The 15426-nt window shown below is 41.1% G+C and overlaps 1 protein-coding gene and 1 long non-coding RNA gene across 15 annotated transcripts in view; one reads left to right on the plus strand and one right to left on the minus strand.

The window, feature by feature from the left end:
- The window catches only part of PRKN (parkin RBR E3 ubiquitin protein ligase), a 1297158-nt gene that overhangs the window by 1065150 nt on the left and 216582 nt on the right, over nucleotides 1–15426 (plus strand). For all 14 annotated transcript variants that reach the window (XM_082475577.1, XM_082475586.1, XM_082475576.1 and 11 more), the window contains one exon: nucleotides 1709–1770. In XM_082475577.1, coding sequence (XP_082331703.1) covers nucleotides 1709–1770 — 62 coding nt within the window. The remainder of the gene's footprint in view (nucleotides 1–1708; nucleotides 1771–15426) is intronic.
- LOC309667324 overlaps nucleotides 1–15426 on the minus strand; it is a 448292-nt gene that overhangs the window by 333126 nt on the left and 99740 nt on the right. The window lies entirely within an intron of this gene.

Here is a 15426-nt window from a genome sequence, read left to right on the forward strand (position 1 = left end):
AAACAGCTCAGTGTCTCTTGCAAAGGTCGGGATCTGGCTTTCCTTCTTTGTAGTATTGGACGTGCGTGTGGCAATTAATTTACTAGGTTTTCCACCAAAATATTCACCTTGGGATTTCCATTTATTTTCTTGGACTCTTGTCAGGTGGTGACATCACCTGTTTACATTTTGTTCATATTTGTAAATTTTTTTTTGTATTACCTTAGTGAACATTTATGAACCACTTCCTCAGAGTATGAAATGCAATAATGTCGAAGACGAATATATATTGAATATAGTAGCAAAGACTAAATCTCCGTTCCAGCATTTCATATGACCACAGAGTTTCAGAATTGGAACTAACCCAAGTCAAATTCATCTCTAAAATATTCTGCATAAATAGTCATTTAGCCTCTGTCTGAAAGCCTCCAGTTACTGGCTTATATGGCAATGTATTCCATTTTTAAATTAGAAATTTATTCATATTGAACCCAAGTATTCCTGCTGTAATTTTACCTGTTCATTTTAATCCTACCTCCTAGAATAATGCACACATCTAATCCTTCTTGCAAAGGATGACTCCTTCACCCTGTGGAGACAGTCGCCTCCCTCCACGGCCCACCCTCCCCCAGGCAAACGTCCTCAGTACTTTCCACGTTCTTACATCACAATATGGAGAAATGGCTCAGCCTCAGCGGTTGCTTTGGCACATTTTCACACAACCCATTTTCCTTAATAGAAGTGTCAACAGATTCTGTCATTCATAGATTTGATCCCAAAGAAACAAGTTTTTATATCAATTCTGTTTCCAGAGTTTATATTATAAATGACAGCTGATTAATACTGTGGAATAATTCTATTTAAAAGGCAGGGATGGAACACATTTTAAGTGATAACTAGTATGCCCTGGCATAGACAGATAGATAGATAGATAGATCAATAGATAGATAGATAGATAGACAGACAGACATATATCCTTATGTATACATATGTATATGTATATATATGAGTATAATTTATTTATTTACTTATTTCTTTTTACAACTGAAAAAAGAAAATGTGAAAGCTTGCATAGGCTCTCACTGTCTGGGTAGAACCAGAAGATGATGGGCACAGACTGCCCTGGCCCTCTTCCCAGGTCTTTTCCACAAGAGACGCTTTCCAAACTGAAATGCAGCATCTTTAGGGTCTTGACAAAGCCTCCTGGAAGAACCAGGCAAGATTCTAAACTGCAGCTGAATCCCATGAAGACGGGGCATCCAGATGCCCTGTCTTCATCCTTCACTCTCGATGTGCAGAAGCCCAGCCTGGAGGCTGAGGAAACAGGATGTGATAAATAAGTGAAATGAACCGACACGTGCCAACTCCCCCTCTCTGGCCCTATATTAGGGCCTAAATCCTGGCTCTATATTAGGGATAAGTGACATGCTGGGCAGAAATGACACGGTGTCCTAAGGCCCCACAAAGGCCAGATCACAATCAGGAGGGGAGAAAAGGCCTGGCCAGGGTCATGTGTGGCCCCTTCCTAAAGAATCACAGTGGAGGGCAGGCTGCAGGCAGAGTGCCCTCGGGGGTTTGGTGTCTGGAGGTTGGTTAGACTGTTTGGCAGGTAAGCATTTGTGTCCTCCCCCAAAGCGACACTGGTCACTGGTGGTCATAACTGCAGTGAGAACATAGTACTGCACAGAATGGGAGTAACACGTTGGTGATTAACTCTTCTTCCTAACAGCTGGCTGCCCCAACTCCTTGATTAAAGAGCTCCATCACTTCAGGATTCTTGGAGAAGAGCAGGTGAGTCCGCCTCTCAAAAGCTACGCCAGAGTGTCGTGGAAGATAGACAGTAATGAGGCCGTTTGGGCTCTCTCCGGGGAGGCAAGGGGAGTCTCCTGACCCTCAGCGCCTGAAATGGGAAAGGGAGCCATGCAGGAGCTATGTGTGGGAACACTCTTTCCCTCTTCTGTCCATCAGACCTGACAGGTTATTAATTGGTACATCTGCTCCCTGCCAGAGCATTACATTTCAGGACGCGGCAGTAAGCAGGTACAACGAAGTGGCAGATAAGCAAATACATAAGTGCCGAGATGAATTATGCCTAAGGGATCGAGCATCACAGACAGCCCTGATCTGATGTCTGTAGGCGGATGTACACACTCTTTTCACCAGAATTTTATATTTTGTGTGTTACCTGTATTTCTCTGCAGCCGCTTTGTCTGTGGATGTGAACATGTGACTTATATACAAAAGCTGGCCCATTTAAAGTTGATTATTTAAATGCTGTGTTGTGCTCAGTGAAACATGTCAGATTCTAAGTAGATGTGTTAAGTTAATAATTCAGAGTGCTAAATATTACCTAGATGTATATGTGTAAACACACACACACACACACACACACACACACGACCACTTAAAAATAAAGCTCCTAATCCTCATATGGAATTATAGGCTCCATATTATTATTATGTTAACTCTGATGTCAAGCTATCCTTGAAATACTTATGCCATATAGTTTACAGCATGGTAGTTGACCTATTTTATGCTCTCGTATAGATTTTTACTCGCAAAGGTGGTCTTTGCCCACTCTGACCAGAGAACATGCAAATGGAGACGTGGCAGCTCAGTTTTGTCAACAGATTTTTGGTTTGTGTGTTTTTGTTTGGTATGTGTATGTCGCAAAGTTGGACTGCCCACTTCCAATATGAGATTTCAAAAGGGGGATTAATTAGGGGAGGATGAAAGGCTGGAATCATTTCCAACTCATTGAATTAGCAGGTTACAGTGTGCCTCATTCATGTTTTCATTCTGTAAATTTCCAGAATAGGGAGCACGGATGTTTATTCAAATACAAGCAAAATCAATTATCCTCCATTGCAGGTAAGAGCTGATAACAGACCCCAAACATACCTATTTATGAAAACACCTGTATCTCACAGCTATTTTCCTGTGAAAGTCTGAGAGATTTCTTATAGCAAGAATCATTGATTGTTACCCTGTGATTTCTGCTCAGATAATGGAAGCTTCTCTTCTAACTTGTACCAATATTTGCAAATTGTTTCCATGTTTGTTTTAGAGTCATTGGATGATTAGTAGGGAAAGAAGCCAACTATAATCATCTCCTTAGAGTTGCATAAAATTCAAGCCACTTTGCATTTTCCTAGACATTTAATCAAGCCATAATCAAAATCAATATTACTCTGATCAGTTGTGCTACATGGTCACTTAGTGCATCACAGCAATATTGATTTTTATTTCCTGAAAAACCACATTTCCTTCCTTCCTTCTTTCCTTTCATTCGATGAATACTTAACTGTGCACCTACTCATGTGCTGTATGCCATTCTTGGTTACAGGGACAGAGGAGTGAAAAAGAAAACCCTCTCAGGCTCACATTCTAGTTGAGGAAGGCTATTATGTTACACGCATACAAACATGTTCAGTATATAATATGTTAGTTGGTTATCATTGCCATGGAGAAACGTAAAACCAAAAAGAAGGATAATGAGTGCTGGCAGTTGGGGAGCTGAGATTTTATACAAGGTGGTCAGGAAAGGTCTCACTGAGGCAGGTACTAGGTGCATGAGGACCTCAAAGGTGCGAAGGGAAGCATCATGGTGACATCTGGAAAGAGGTTCCCAGGTAAAGAGTAAAGTGAGTACAGAAGTTTTGAAGCAACCATATATAATGCTTATTTTATGTAAAAAATATTATAAAATATAAAATATAAGTTGTGGTTGGAATAAAGTGGGAAGAAATCCAGGAGCATGTAAACTGGGAGCCGAAGGAACAAAGTGTGTCTAGGAGGAGGACTGACCGTTCATGCCACGTGCTGAGCAAGCAGGATGCAGATGGGAAGTGAGCAGTGGAATTTGAAACTTGGAGGCCACTGTGACCTTGACCAGTGGACTGGTGAGGGTGAAAGTCTGCCTGGATTGGGTTCAATGGAGAGGGGAGAAGAAGGGGAGAGAGAAAATCTAGATACGTTTTTTGTTTTTTTTTTTTAGGAATTTAGCTAAATGAAAACAAAGAAATGAGGTAGCTGGGGGTAGGGAATGTGGGATCAAGAAATTTTTCTTTTTTTACAGAAAAAAAAAATACCATGTTTACGTGCTGATGGGAATGATTCTGCAGAGGAACAGGGAGATTGATGATGCAGAGGAGAGGGGAGAATTTCAGGAGCAATGTCCTTGATTCGACAGCTAGCAGAGTTAAGGTTTGGCCGGAGACAAGATTGGAGACAGCTCAACCTCATAGCAGTGGGAAAAGCAGAATATGTAGGAAGATTTTTGCTGGTGTTTCTCTTTTCTCGGTGAAATAGGAAGCAAAGTCATCAGTTGAGAGGGAAGATGGGGGAAGAGTTTTATAGAGATAGGAAAGGATGATGAAAGTGTCATTTAGGAGGCTGGGGAGTGAATAAGTGTGAGAAATGAATGAATTTGGAGCGAGATCAATCAGCCTGGCTATTTTTCTGTCACACTGAACTGTGTAGACACAGATACAGCAAAGGCAGAGGGTCAAGTTTAACCAGCCACACAAGTAAAACAAAAATGAGAGAGAGGCAAAGGAGCTCTGGGCAGACCTAAGGGAGTGAGTATAATGACTGAACCTGAGATCTCAGCTGGGTAAGCAGAGAAGAGGGATGAGAGGAGAGAGGGACGGGGAAGAGGTGGGAGAATCCACCGGCTACAGCTCCCAGTGGGTTCCAGGAATCTTTGGAGTTTGGGTTTTAGAAGGGTTTAGCTGGAAAAGTAGGTGTTGGCCGAAGACTGGAATACTTGACATTGAGATTGTGGAGGTGGTGCAGTGACTGGAAATGACAGGGTCAGGGGAGGACCAGGAATGTTGCTGGCTGAGTTAAGGTAGCTGACAAGATGACTGGAAAAGTTGAGGGCATGGACTTAAAAAGCCAGGGTGTTGGAAGTATGGCCCATGTGGACCCTGAGATCCTCCAGAATTGTCACCAGAGCAGACTTGGAGAGAGTTCTGGTGAGTCAAAAACTGAGGCTTCTAGAAACAGGACAGGGAAGGGAGGGAGGGACTGAGGGAGGTGGGCATCAGTAGCTGACTACAAAGGAGAAATAGAGCACAAAGTGTGGTTTGAAAATCACAGCTGGAGAGTTTTAGAAGGAGAAAGGAAAACTGTTCTACTTGGGGTGTCGCAGGTCAATACTCGGTGGTGCAGAGGGTGCAGTGGAGAAAACATCTGAGGGGCTGCAGGGGAAGCAGTGTCCTGAGGTGTGAGTCAAGTTCAGTGAGGGAAGAATGTAAGAAAAACACTGAGAGAGTGTAAGTTACAGGACAGTTACTGCTGACTGACTCCGAGTTCCCCAAGCTCAGAGGCGGGAGTTGGGGCAGCTGAAGGACAGGGTAGGGAAAAGGGATGGACAGAGCTGGGTGTAGGGTGGAGGGTCAGACCGGAGAAGTGACAAGGGAGCCGAGGATCTCTTGGTGATGGATACAAACATGTCACATCAGCCAGGGATATTTCCGGGCTGATGATACATGACAAAACGTAGTGGCCTCAGGGCAGATGGTGGCACGAAGTCCGGAGAGGGAGCAGAAAGTTCCAGCCCCACCGCTCCTGCCAGGGTGGGTGGGCGGCCTTAGCCGGAGCTGCTGAAACTCTCAGGCTGTCTCTGGATGCTTGAGGCAACTTAGATTACTTGATGAAACAGAATTTTTTATTGTGTGTTACAAGTTCCCTCGGACAAATCATTGTAGTCTCTAACTTGGCTTTTCGGTTTGTCAAAAAGGAAGAGTAATGCTCAGTCATCTCTTAGAACTTTTGTAAATAAATAAGATTGCAAAGTAAGTTGCAAATATTAAGTACTACACTAAAATGTTTCTGATTTAAATACTATTCACACTATCAGTAGACTGAACTAGTAGCAACAAAGTAGACACTAAAATCAGTGTAACAGGGAACTATATTCAATATCCTGTAATAAACTATAATGGAAAAGAAAAAATAATAAAATAAAGTAAAATCAATGTAACATTCACTTAAAAGTGAGTTGATAAAACCTGTACAGATACTGGTTAATTACTGAATTCATTACTGGATGGTAAAGATGCTGACCAGCGATCTAATTTCTTTGTATGTGATTCCTTTCCGTTTTCATTGACCTTGAATAGGCACTTGCTTTTTGAGATCTGGATTAAAAATAAATCATTATAAACACTATAAATCATTACCTTCCTAAAATAAAAATGCAATTAAAGCTCCTTGGAAGGTAACATATTACATTTACTTTAGCTCTGGGCCCTGTTTCTGATTTGTGTTTGTGATTCACATTCATAAAGCACCTTTCATCCCCCTCACCCACACCCACCAAGGCCAAACTACTTGGCAAAGATATTATCACACTGCAGGTAAGTAAAGCTACTCTAAATTTCTAGGTGAGCCCTAAAGAAAACAGGTATGATATCTGTAAGTCCACAGGATTTGGAGAGTCTTCAGAAAAACTGCATTTCAGACGTACTTCCACTTTTACCAGCTTCCTCCTCTTTGGGTTTAATCACCAGAATTTTAAGGAAATAATCTTCATTTATTCAACAAACATTTCTGAATACCTTTTTGTACTGTTATTGTGCTAGTGTTGGGTAAAACGGTAAACAAGGAAGTCACAGGTACAAATCATGATAAATGCTAAGATGTAACCTATTTTGGATAAGGAGTCAGGACCTCTGAAACATGAAAGTTGAGAGGACACCCACCATGGAGTGAGCTAGGATCACGGGGCTTGGGGGAGAAGAGCCTTCCAAGCAGAGGAAAGCACGTGTTCAGTAGCCCCAGAAACCTTTGAAAAGCCTGATTATACGGGAGAGCTTGTTCATTGCGGAGCAGGAATTCCAGGGGACAAAGAGAAAGGGCTGAGGGGAGAAGGGAGGCTCATATTGGAGAATATCGAGACCTTTACGGGAATGAGAATAGTAGCGGATGCCTAAGTCTCAGAAGTCAGTAATGATGTGAGGCGTGGTGGAATGAATCCTGACGACCTTTGGAGGGAAGTAGGTGCACAACCAGGCCACCTGGCTGTTGCCGTCTCCCCTGGATCTTATCATCCCAAGTGTGTCTCTTGGGCATTAAGGCAACTTACTTGGCCTTCACCTCAGAAAGTTTCCTTGGTATCATAGGCTTGCTGACACCAAGGGAAGATAGTTATAAGTGTAAATCCATATAATATAATCGAGAGGATAATTTTTTAAATTATTTGGGTCATCAAAGTTCGAATCAGTTCATTAAATGTGCAGTGGAAATAACCCATTTCATTGCCTCAAACTGAAGCCTTACACAAAACTTCCAGACGATATGTCACTCTACCCCTTCCATTGGCCTCATAATCACCTTGAAACCAGTATAGTTGCCTCCAGACTGGAGGATGAGCAGAAGGGAGAGATGTGAACATCCCGTGTTAGAGAAGCAAAGCTCAGGAAGAGACCGGGAGGAGGAGGGTGCAGGTGGCAATACCACACCCTCTCAGGGAAGTTCCACTTCTCTGAGGCTGAGGCTCTTGGATTTGGAGACTAACAGCACTGCTCAGAACCACTTCTCAGGGACTGTAGTAAAGGGGAAAATGATTTGTGCCCACAGACAGCCTTGCCCTCTGCCGAGTGCCCCATCAGGAGGTGTGCTTAGCAGACCCGTTTGCAAAGCTTCCAGAAGTCTCTGAAGTCACGCCCTCCGTAGAAACTCCTTCAAGGAAAACGGTTTGCAAGTATCTACTTTCACAGCCTCACCCTTCCTGTGGGGCACTGCATGGAGAAGGGACAAACAAGCCAATCGGTTTTGACCTCCTTTCCAGAAGATTCTACAGCTACTAGAAGTTGAGATATTTTTTGGCATCATGTCGTCTGAAACATCTGAAAAAGAAAAACCTTGTAAATTGCAATCCAGGATACAGTCTGTTGCTCTAATTATATTTCAGGTGTTGTTTGATCTGTTTTCTCCTCGCATTTAATTTCAGCCGTCCTAATGATGGTTTTTTCTAGGCGATGAAAAAGGTCCAGCCCTTTCTCTAGCCAGTTTACTTCATCAGTCGATGACAGATGTCCAGGGCTGAAAAGTACATTATTAGCAACAAAACTGAGAATACAAACAGCAATGTGACAGGCACCTCCAGAGGGGCTGTCACCAACTCCCCGGGGCTAACTACCTGCGCATGAAGAAAAATAAGATTAAGATTACTGAGAACTTAAGGAGTGTTTTTTAAAATTCTAACACATATAGAAAATAGGGCATTCTCTACTTAGCACTGGGAAATGGATTAATCATAAATTCATGTTCCTCTAAAAAGTTATTTTAGACTTTTTTTAGCCAAAGATGAAGTGCTATAATAAACCGTTTTTCATTAGTTTCTCAATGATAACAAAGGAATAGTGAGCTGAATTTTTTTAATAAAAGGGAAAAAAAGAAAGAAAGTGGAGGCAGCTTGGTATCGGGGAAAGGGTGGTGTTTTAGAGCCACAGCCCTGAGTCCCTGCCCGTGTGAACCACAGTGAAGGACTGAATGTCTTTGTGACTCAGTGACCTCACCTGTCACTTCCAGGATAGACGGAGAGTGAAATGCATAGGCCAAGTGTGGGCACAGCCCTTGGCACAGAGTGATAATTCAGTGAATGGTATCTCTGATGGGGATTTCTCTCCTCCAGGGGGAGAGCAGGAGACAGGTCCTGGGAGGGAATCCCCGGGTGCTTGTGGCTAAGACTTCACAGAAGCCAGAATTTAGTGGGGGAAAAGCAAGAACAGCCTGTGTAGGGGTTGCTTTTGTAGCTGTACCTGAGTGCCACCAAAAGGATACTCTAGAAAATTCCACGGCAGAGCAAAAACAGCCCCTTCCCTGCTCAGAGGATTTGAAAGGCTGCCATGGATCGCTGACAAGCTCCAACTCATTTTGACAGAACATTTGCCTGTTTTCCCAGATTTAGTTTTACCTAAGTATCCCTGTGCTTCAGATTTCTTGCAGTTTTAAAATTTAGCTTCCTTCTTGCTGTCTTTTCTTAGGAAAGCATGCGAATTAAACATCACGATGAGCCAGTTGTGCCCTCCTCCACAGGACAGGCCTTTTGAGTGGTTTTCCAGCAGTGTGGGGTATTTGGGCCCAGTTCCTCCCCAGCCTGACCCCACGGGTCACCACTTGCACTTAGCATAGAGACAGTGGCCAGCAAGGAAGGGAAAGCTAACTGGCCTCCATGGGACCTGGGACCTGGGACCCTGGCTTCATTATAGAACATTATTCTACCCAACCCAACTCTTCCAACTAGCAGCAGACCACCAAAGTGCAACCTCTATTTGATTATGCTCTAGCCTGACTCATTTTTAGATTCTTAAAATATGAGTTTATTGAAACTTCTGTGAATTTTATACTTTAAAATGAATATTTCCTGTTCTTAAGAGAATCCATGAGCATACATGTAAAAACTGAATAATTTATTCCCCAAATAAATAAAATATAAACCATACCAGTGAGTTGAGATTTTACCTAGATAAGTCATCTAACAGAATGTATTTTCACTATAATCTGACAAAATGTAGGAGGAACTTTTTATTTTTTTCTTAGGTGCAGAACAGTATGCTTTGTTAATATTAACATTTATTTAAAAAAATTTTTGCAAATATCCTGTCATCTCTAAATTATCTTAGTTATCTGTCTGTGGAGTATCCACTTTATGGAAGTATATCTAGAAATTTGCAGACTAGTTTTATTAACAGCTTAAACAGCATAAGTTGGCAAGTAAGTATTAATATACCTATCTACACGTACACAAGCACACACATAGACGCTCACTGTGATTCCAAAGACAAACAATGCCTAAGTGATTTTTAGAGAATTTGCTGCTTTTGAGCTCACCTGAGAATGGACTCCATACAGACCTAGTTCACATTACAAATTAATCACATTCCTCCAAGTTAGTTCTATTTATAAATGCTATTCAACAGTGATAAGTAAAAAAGCCCTAGGAAATAACACAAGTAGTGTCAAAGGATCAGTCATTGTTCCTTTCCACCATTTGCAGTCCATTTATCACTTTACCACTATTGTGTGTATTTTACACTCAGATGAGTACAGACATTCTGCTCTACTTCGTGCTAACTTGTCACAACTCTCCAGTAACTATATAGTATGTTTCTTCCAGTGCACTATCAACTTTGTGCCAGTAAGTGGTTGAAAGGAATCTATGAAACTGTGGGTCATATCTTAAAGAAAACTACATAAGGATCTCTGCTAATGACATGTATGTAATTACATGTCTAAATTGTTTCCTTAGGGTATTAAACTTTCTATGAATACTAGAACATTATTGGTCTAGGTCAAATGTTTTTCTTATACATTTCACAATGTTAAAAAAAAGAAATGCATTCAGTAATTGTAGGTTTTGATTCAGATGTTGTGTGTACTTTTTAATCAGAAATTACCAGACATGTAAGCTAAAATATTTGTCTTCCTTTAGAAAAGGAATTTTAATATAGATTGAATATAATAAAGTTATTTCTTATAAATTCCTTAGTTAATGAATGGAAAGAGGAACATAGTTTACACGTTCTGTCAGAATTTGAGACTGTAACACATGTAGCCAGCAAGAATTTCTATAGTGTTGGTGCACTTTGTCCATAGGTTAATAGGTTAACTTCTTCCTAGAAAAAATATTATCGTAGTAACAAAATTGCTTAACTAAATTAAATAGATAGGTGATCTGTCATCAAATCAGTAAATAGCTAATGACTTAAGATCAATTTATTTAAACTAGAAAATAATTTATGTAGGTAAAAATCATCCTATACCACTCTGTTATTAATTCCCATTGTCATTGATTATTTTATTAGAATTCTTTAAGAATGGAGTTAAATTTTATTAATTCATTCTACAACTATTTATTGTGTACCAGCTATGGACAAGAGACTGTGCTGAATTCAGGAATACAAATACGTGAAGAAAAGCGGGGAGTGCAGAGGGTCTACCGGGAGGTCTGAGGGGCTGGAGCACATAGGTCCCATGACTCACAAAACCAGTAACCAATCAAAGACCTCCGTCAGGACAAAGCCCCTCACTGAGTAAAGGGAAAGAGAAAGTCTGGTTGAAAATGGGGTAACAGAGTTGGGAGATCACAGAAATTGAGCCCTCATATTTTTTAACACTGCCCAAAAACCAAATAGGAAACTGTAGAGCCATTAAGAGCTATTCTGAATCCTTCTTCCTCCTAAAATTTCAGAACTAATTTCATGTAAAGGTGAGCGACAGAAAGGAACAAAGTAAAATCTCAACAGAAAAGAAACAAGGTCAAATCCCACACAAAGTTTTTAAGAGGAGATGCAGAGTGAAGAGCAGAACATTGTCCTGAGAGACAGTGAGAGTGTGTCAGCCGGTCATGCCCACCAGTTGGGTGAAAACTAAAATAACTATTCCAAAGGGGACTAAGTTATTAAGAAATTTCACAAGTACAAATGAATAACAACGGACATAGTCTTCAGAGAAATAGAAAGTGAAAAGAGAGAAAATTCTAAAAAATGAAAATAAAGTAAGATAAACTAACTTTACCCAACTTCTAAATCAGTCAAGAGAAGTTGACCAATTTAGAAATTAGGTAAAGAAAATCCAATATATGTACACTAGAAAGCCTGTAAGAAAAACATCAAAGCAAGAGAATGGAGCAAATACTAAAAAATTAAATTCAGTACAACTTTCCTGACATAGCATGCATGTGAATATTGATCAGAAAATGACCAGCACCAAGACATATTCTAATAAAATTACTAGCTTCTAAAGAAAAAGAAAAAGAAATCCTTTGGGCATCTGAGCAAAAAGATCAATTCACTTATAAAGGAAAAAAATAAAATCAGATTGTCATAGGCTTGCCCATAACACTTTACATCAGAACATAGAGTAAGACATTTAAGATACTTGAGGGGGAAAAAATATGAACCCAGGACTTTATAACCGGCCAAACTCATTTTCAAGAATCAAGGCCCCAAATAAACTGTCACTGAGCAAGAATTCAGTGAATATTTTTCCAATGAGATCTTCCTGAGGAATTTATACTAGAGAACAAGCTTCAAACAACCAAAATTGCTGATCAGACATTAACATAAGGACTGGTGATGAGTATTAAGTGTGTGTGTGTGTGTGTGTGTGTGTGTGTGTGTGTGTGTGGCATTAAGCTTACATGAGAATTAGGAGAAAGAAAGCATAGTGTGAAATGGCCCTATATTTCAACAATTTAGATACAGTATTATTATTGGAAAAATTTGGCAGGAGAATGGGTAGAGCACATGAAAATATATTTGAAGTTTTTAGTAATCACATTCATGGTGATAATATTGTTATTCTCATTCTAAAATCATGGTGTGTACAATGTGAGCTAAAGCAAGTGAGCTGTTATGGAACATTGTGATTCTATTATTTTCTGCGTTCTTGAGAACCAGTGTAGAAAAAGGGCAACACAGATGTAAAACAGAAAATGTTACGTAAAACTCTGTAGTTCTGAAATACCTACCCTCTTAGCAAATTTAAGTCTACAATATAGAATTATTAGCTGTGTTCCCCAGGCTGTACCTGAGATCCCAAGAATGTATCCATCTTGCAAAACTGAAACTTTGTACCCATTTTGGATAGGAGAAAACAGAAGGTTAAACAGTCCAGTGGTACAGAGCTGAGCAGAGGAGTTCAATAAATATTTATTGGAATCATTCACAGTGATATGAGGGGATGCTGTGTGCCAAAGCCACACAGGGGTGGGAATGGTGGAGGAATGGCTTGCTTCTTCATACGAGTCTGACCAAACTCCACCTGGCTTAAAGCCAACTTCCTGTCTGCTTTGCACGTGCTGCTGAGTGTTGGTGCAGAAAAGCAGGCAACTCTACCGACTAGCTTCCTCTAAATTCATAATCGCTGTTCAAATGGGCTGTTAGTGCTGCCCAGAAATAATCCTGACTCCAAACATTCCCTCCCCTTTATCGTTCATACCTTTTCTGCTCATCTCAAATTTCCAAAACCTCCTTTGTCCGCACCTGGGCCCCAGCACTCTGCCCTCGTCCTGTCTAAGGCCTCACCCTCTACTCATCCTTTACATCCCATTCCCTCACCTACTCACGGGCGTCATCAGTTGCCGTCCTCTTCTCACTCATTCCCTTCAGCCTACTAACATCCTGTTATTTCTCCATTTTCAAAAATCCCTTTACAGTCCCACAGCCCTCCCAGCTGCTGTCCGCCTGTCTCTGCTGCCCCTTTCAGTCAAACTCCTAGAAAAAAGTGTCCACCCTCACCTCCTGGAATTTGTCTCCTCCAGTTCTCTCTTGACTCCACTCCCATAAGGCCTCTGGCTCCATGACTCCACTGAGATGGCCCCTGTTGAGATCGCAGTGGCACCTCCATTTCTAACAACAGCCAGTGTTCAGTAATTGGCTTATCTGCAGCCTTTGACACAATTTATCATGACACATACACCCTCCTTGAAATACTGTGTTCCCTTGCCTTCCAGGACACCTACATTCTTCTCATTTTCCACCTGCCTAATAGGCTGCTTCTTCTCAGTCTCCTTTGCTGGCTCCTTCTCCGCATCCCCACAAAGGTTAGGTAATCTCATCCAGTCTCATGGCTGTTGAGATAACACAGGGTCGTATTGTCAAATCAGACTTACAAGAATCGTAGATGTAACCCAGTGTCAATCTTTACTAATAATTTCCAGGATGCTGGTAATGATGAGATGCAGACAAAATACAAGGAAACCCCACCTCATTTAACACAGCTATGCATGTCCTTTCTCAGCATATTGGGAGGTACTCTAGGCAAGAGTCAATACATGAGGTCTCCGGGAAGTTCATGGAATGATCACTAACATGAAATCTCTCAGTTATATAAACTGTCTCATCATTCATCACTTGATGAAATGTCTTCATTATCCCTTAATAATTGCATAGCTTATGACATTTTCAGAGAGCCTTACCTCATAAATTCATATATTCTAGTTTACTGTAGGCAAACTTAGACCAAGTGTTTCCTGCTAAATGCATTCCATAGATAAGAACTCTTTTCTAGTAAATGCCATTGTATATAAATACCATTAGCATATTTACAAGGGGATTTGACAAACACATCTTTCTTTTTTTGCTGGGGTCAGAAATATGAGAAAATGGAGAGTAGACCTGATGCTACCCCTTTCCTTTCCAGCTCTACATGCACCTATGACTTCACAGTCGGTGTCTACAACCCGCAACTTTCTCCTAAATTCCAAAGCCATACAGTCAACTAGCCACTCAACATTTTGACTTAGCTGTGTAAGAGGTTTTCAAAATGAATATGAGCACAATAGAAATAATGCTTCCTTTTCTCAACTCCCTAAACACACAGACACACACACACATAGGCACACACGAATACACACACACCTTTCTTCTTCCAAGTGCCCCCATCTCAGTAATAGTCTCTCCTGCCCTCTCCCTGCCCTCTGTCTTCTCAGGGAAAAACATTACCTCCTGCTTGATTTCCTTTCCTCTCACACCACGTATCCAACCTGCCTAAAAAAATTTGCCATTTCTACCTTCAAAATATATCCAGAACTCAACCACTGCTCCATCCCTACCTCAATCACTGCTTTCCTGATTCAAGCCACCACCATCTCTCCATGGACCTTGCTGAAATAACCTCTGACCTGCTTCTCTGCTTCCTGCTTCCGTCCTTGTCCCCACGAGTCTATTCTGAACATATCAACCAGATGGCTATCTTTAAGAGATTAGTCGCATTGTGTCATCCACAGCTCGAAAGTCCCCAGTGGTTCCCAAATCTCTCAGAATAACAGCCAGAGTTCTTATAAAGGCCTTCAGGGATCTATACATCCTGGATCCCCATTAACTCTCTGACTTCATCTACTATTACCCACCCCCCACACACACACACGCCCATTCACTTTACTTCAGACACACTGGCCTCTTTGCAGTACCTCAAACAACCCAAGCCCATGCAGCCTCTGGACCTTTATAATGCTCCATGTTCAGCCAGGAAAGCTCATCCCCAGGTGGCACGTGGCTTGCTTTTCTAATCTCCTTCAGATGTTGGCTTAAATGCAGCTTCTTCATGAGGCATTCCCTATTCCCTGATCACCTCTTTAAAATTGTAATTCCCGTCTTCCCCAGGATCTATCTCTTCTTAGTTTTTTATTCTCCTCCCCACTTATCACCATCTGAAATACTACACAGTTTAACCTTTCCATATTTACTTTTCTAGTCTTATGGATGAGAGCAGAGATGTCTGTTTTGTTTAGGGTTGTATTCCCAACACCCACAGTAGTGTCTGGCACATAGTAGGCGCTCAGTAAGTGTTGCATGAATTAATTAACTGTCAGATCCATTTGAGTTGATCTGAGTTTAGAAGAGAATATGATCAAATAATGCAAGGAGAACAATAACTCAGGGCTGTGACAAGGAAGACTTTGCAAAGTGTGCTGTGCAATTTGAGGTTTAT

Source organism: Balaenoptera physalus (assembly GCF_965194825.1).
Source record: "Balaenoptera physalus genome assembly, chromosome: 9".
Lineage (NCBI taxonomy): Eukaryota > Metazoa > Chordata > Mammalia > Artiodactyla > Balaenopteridae > Balaenoptera > Balaenoptera physalus.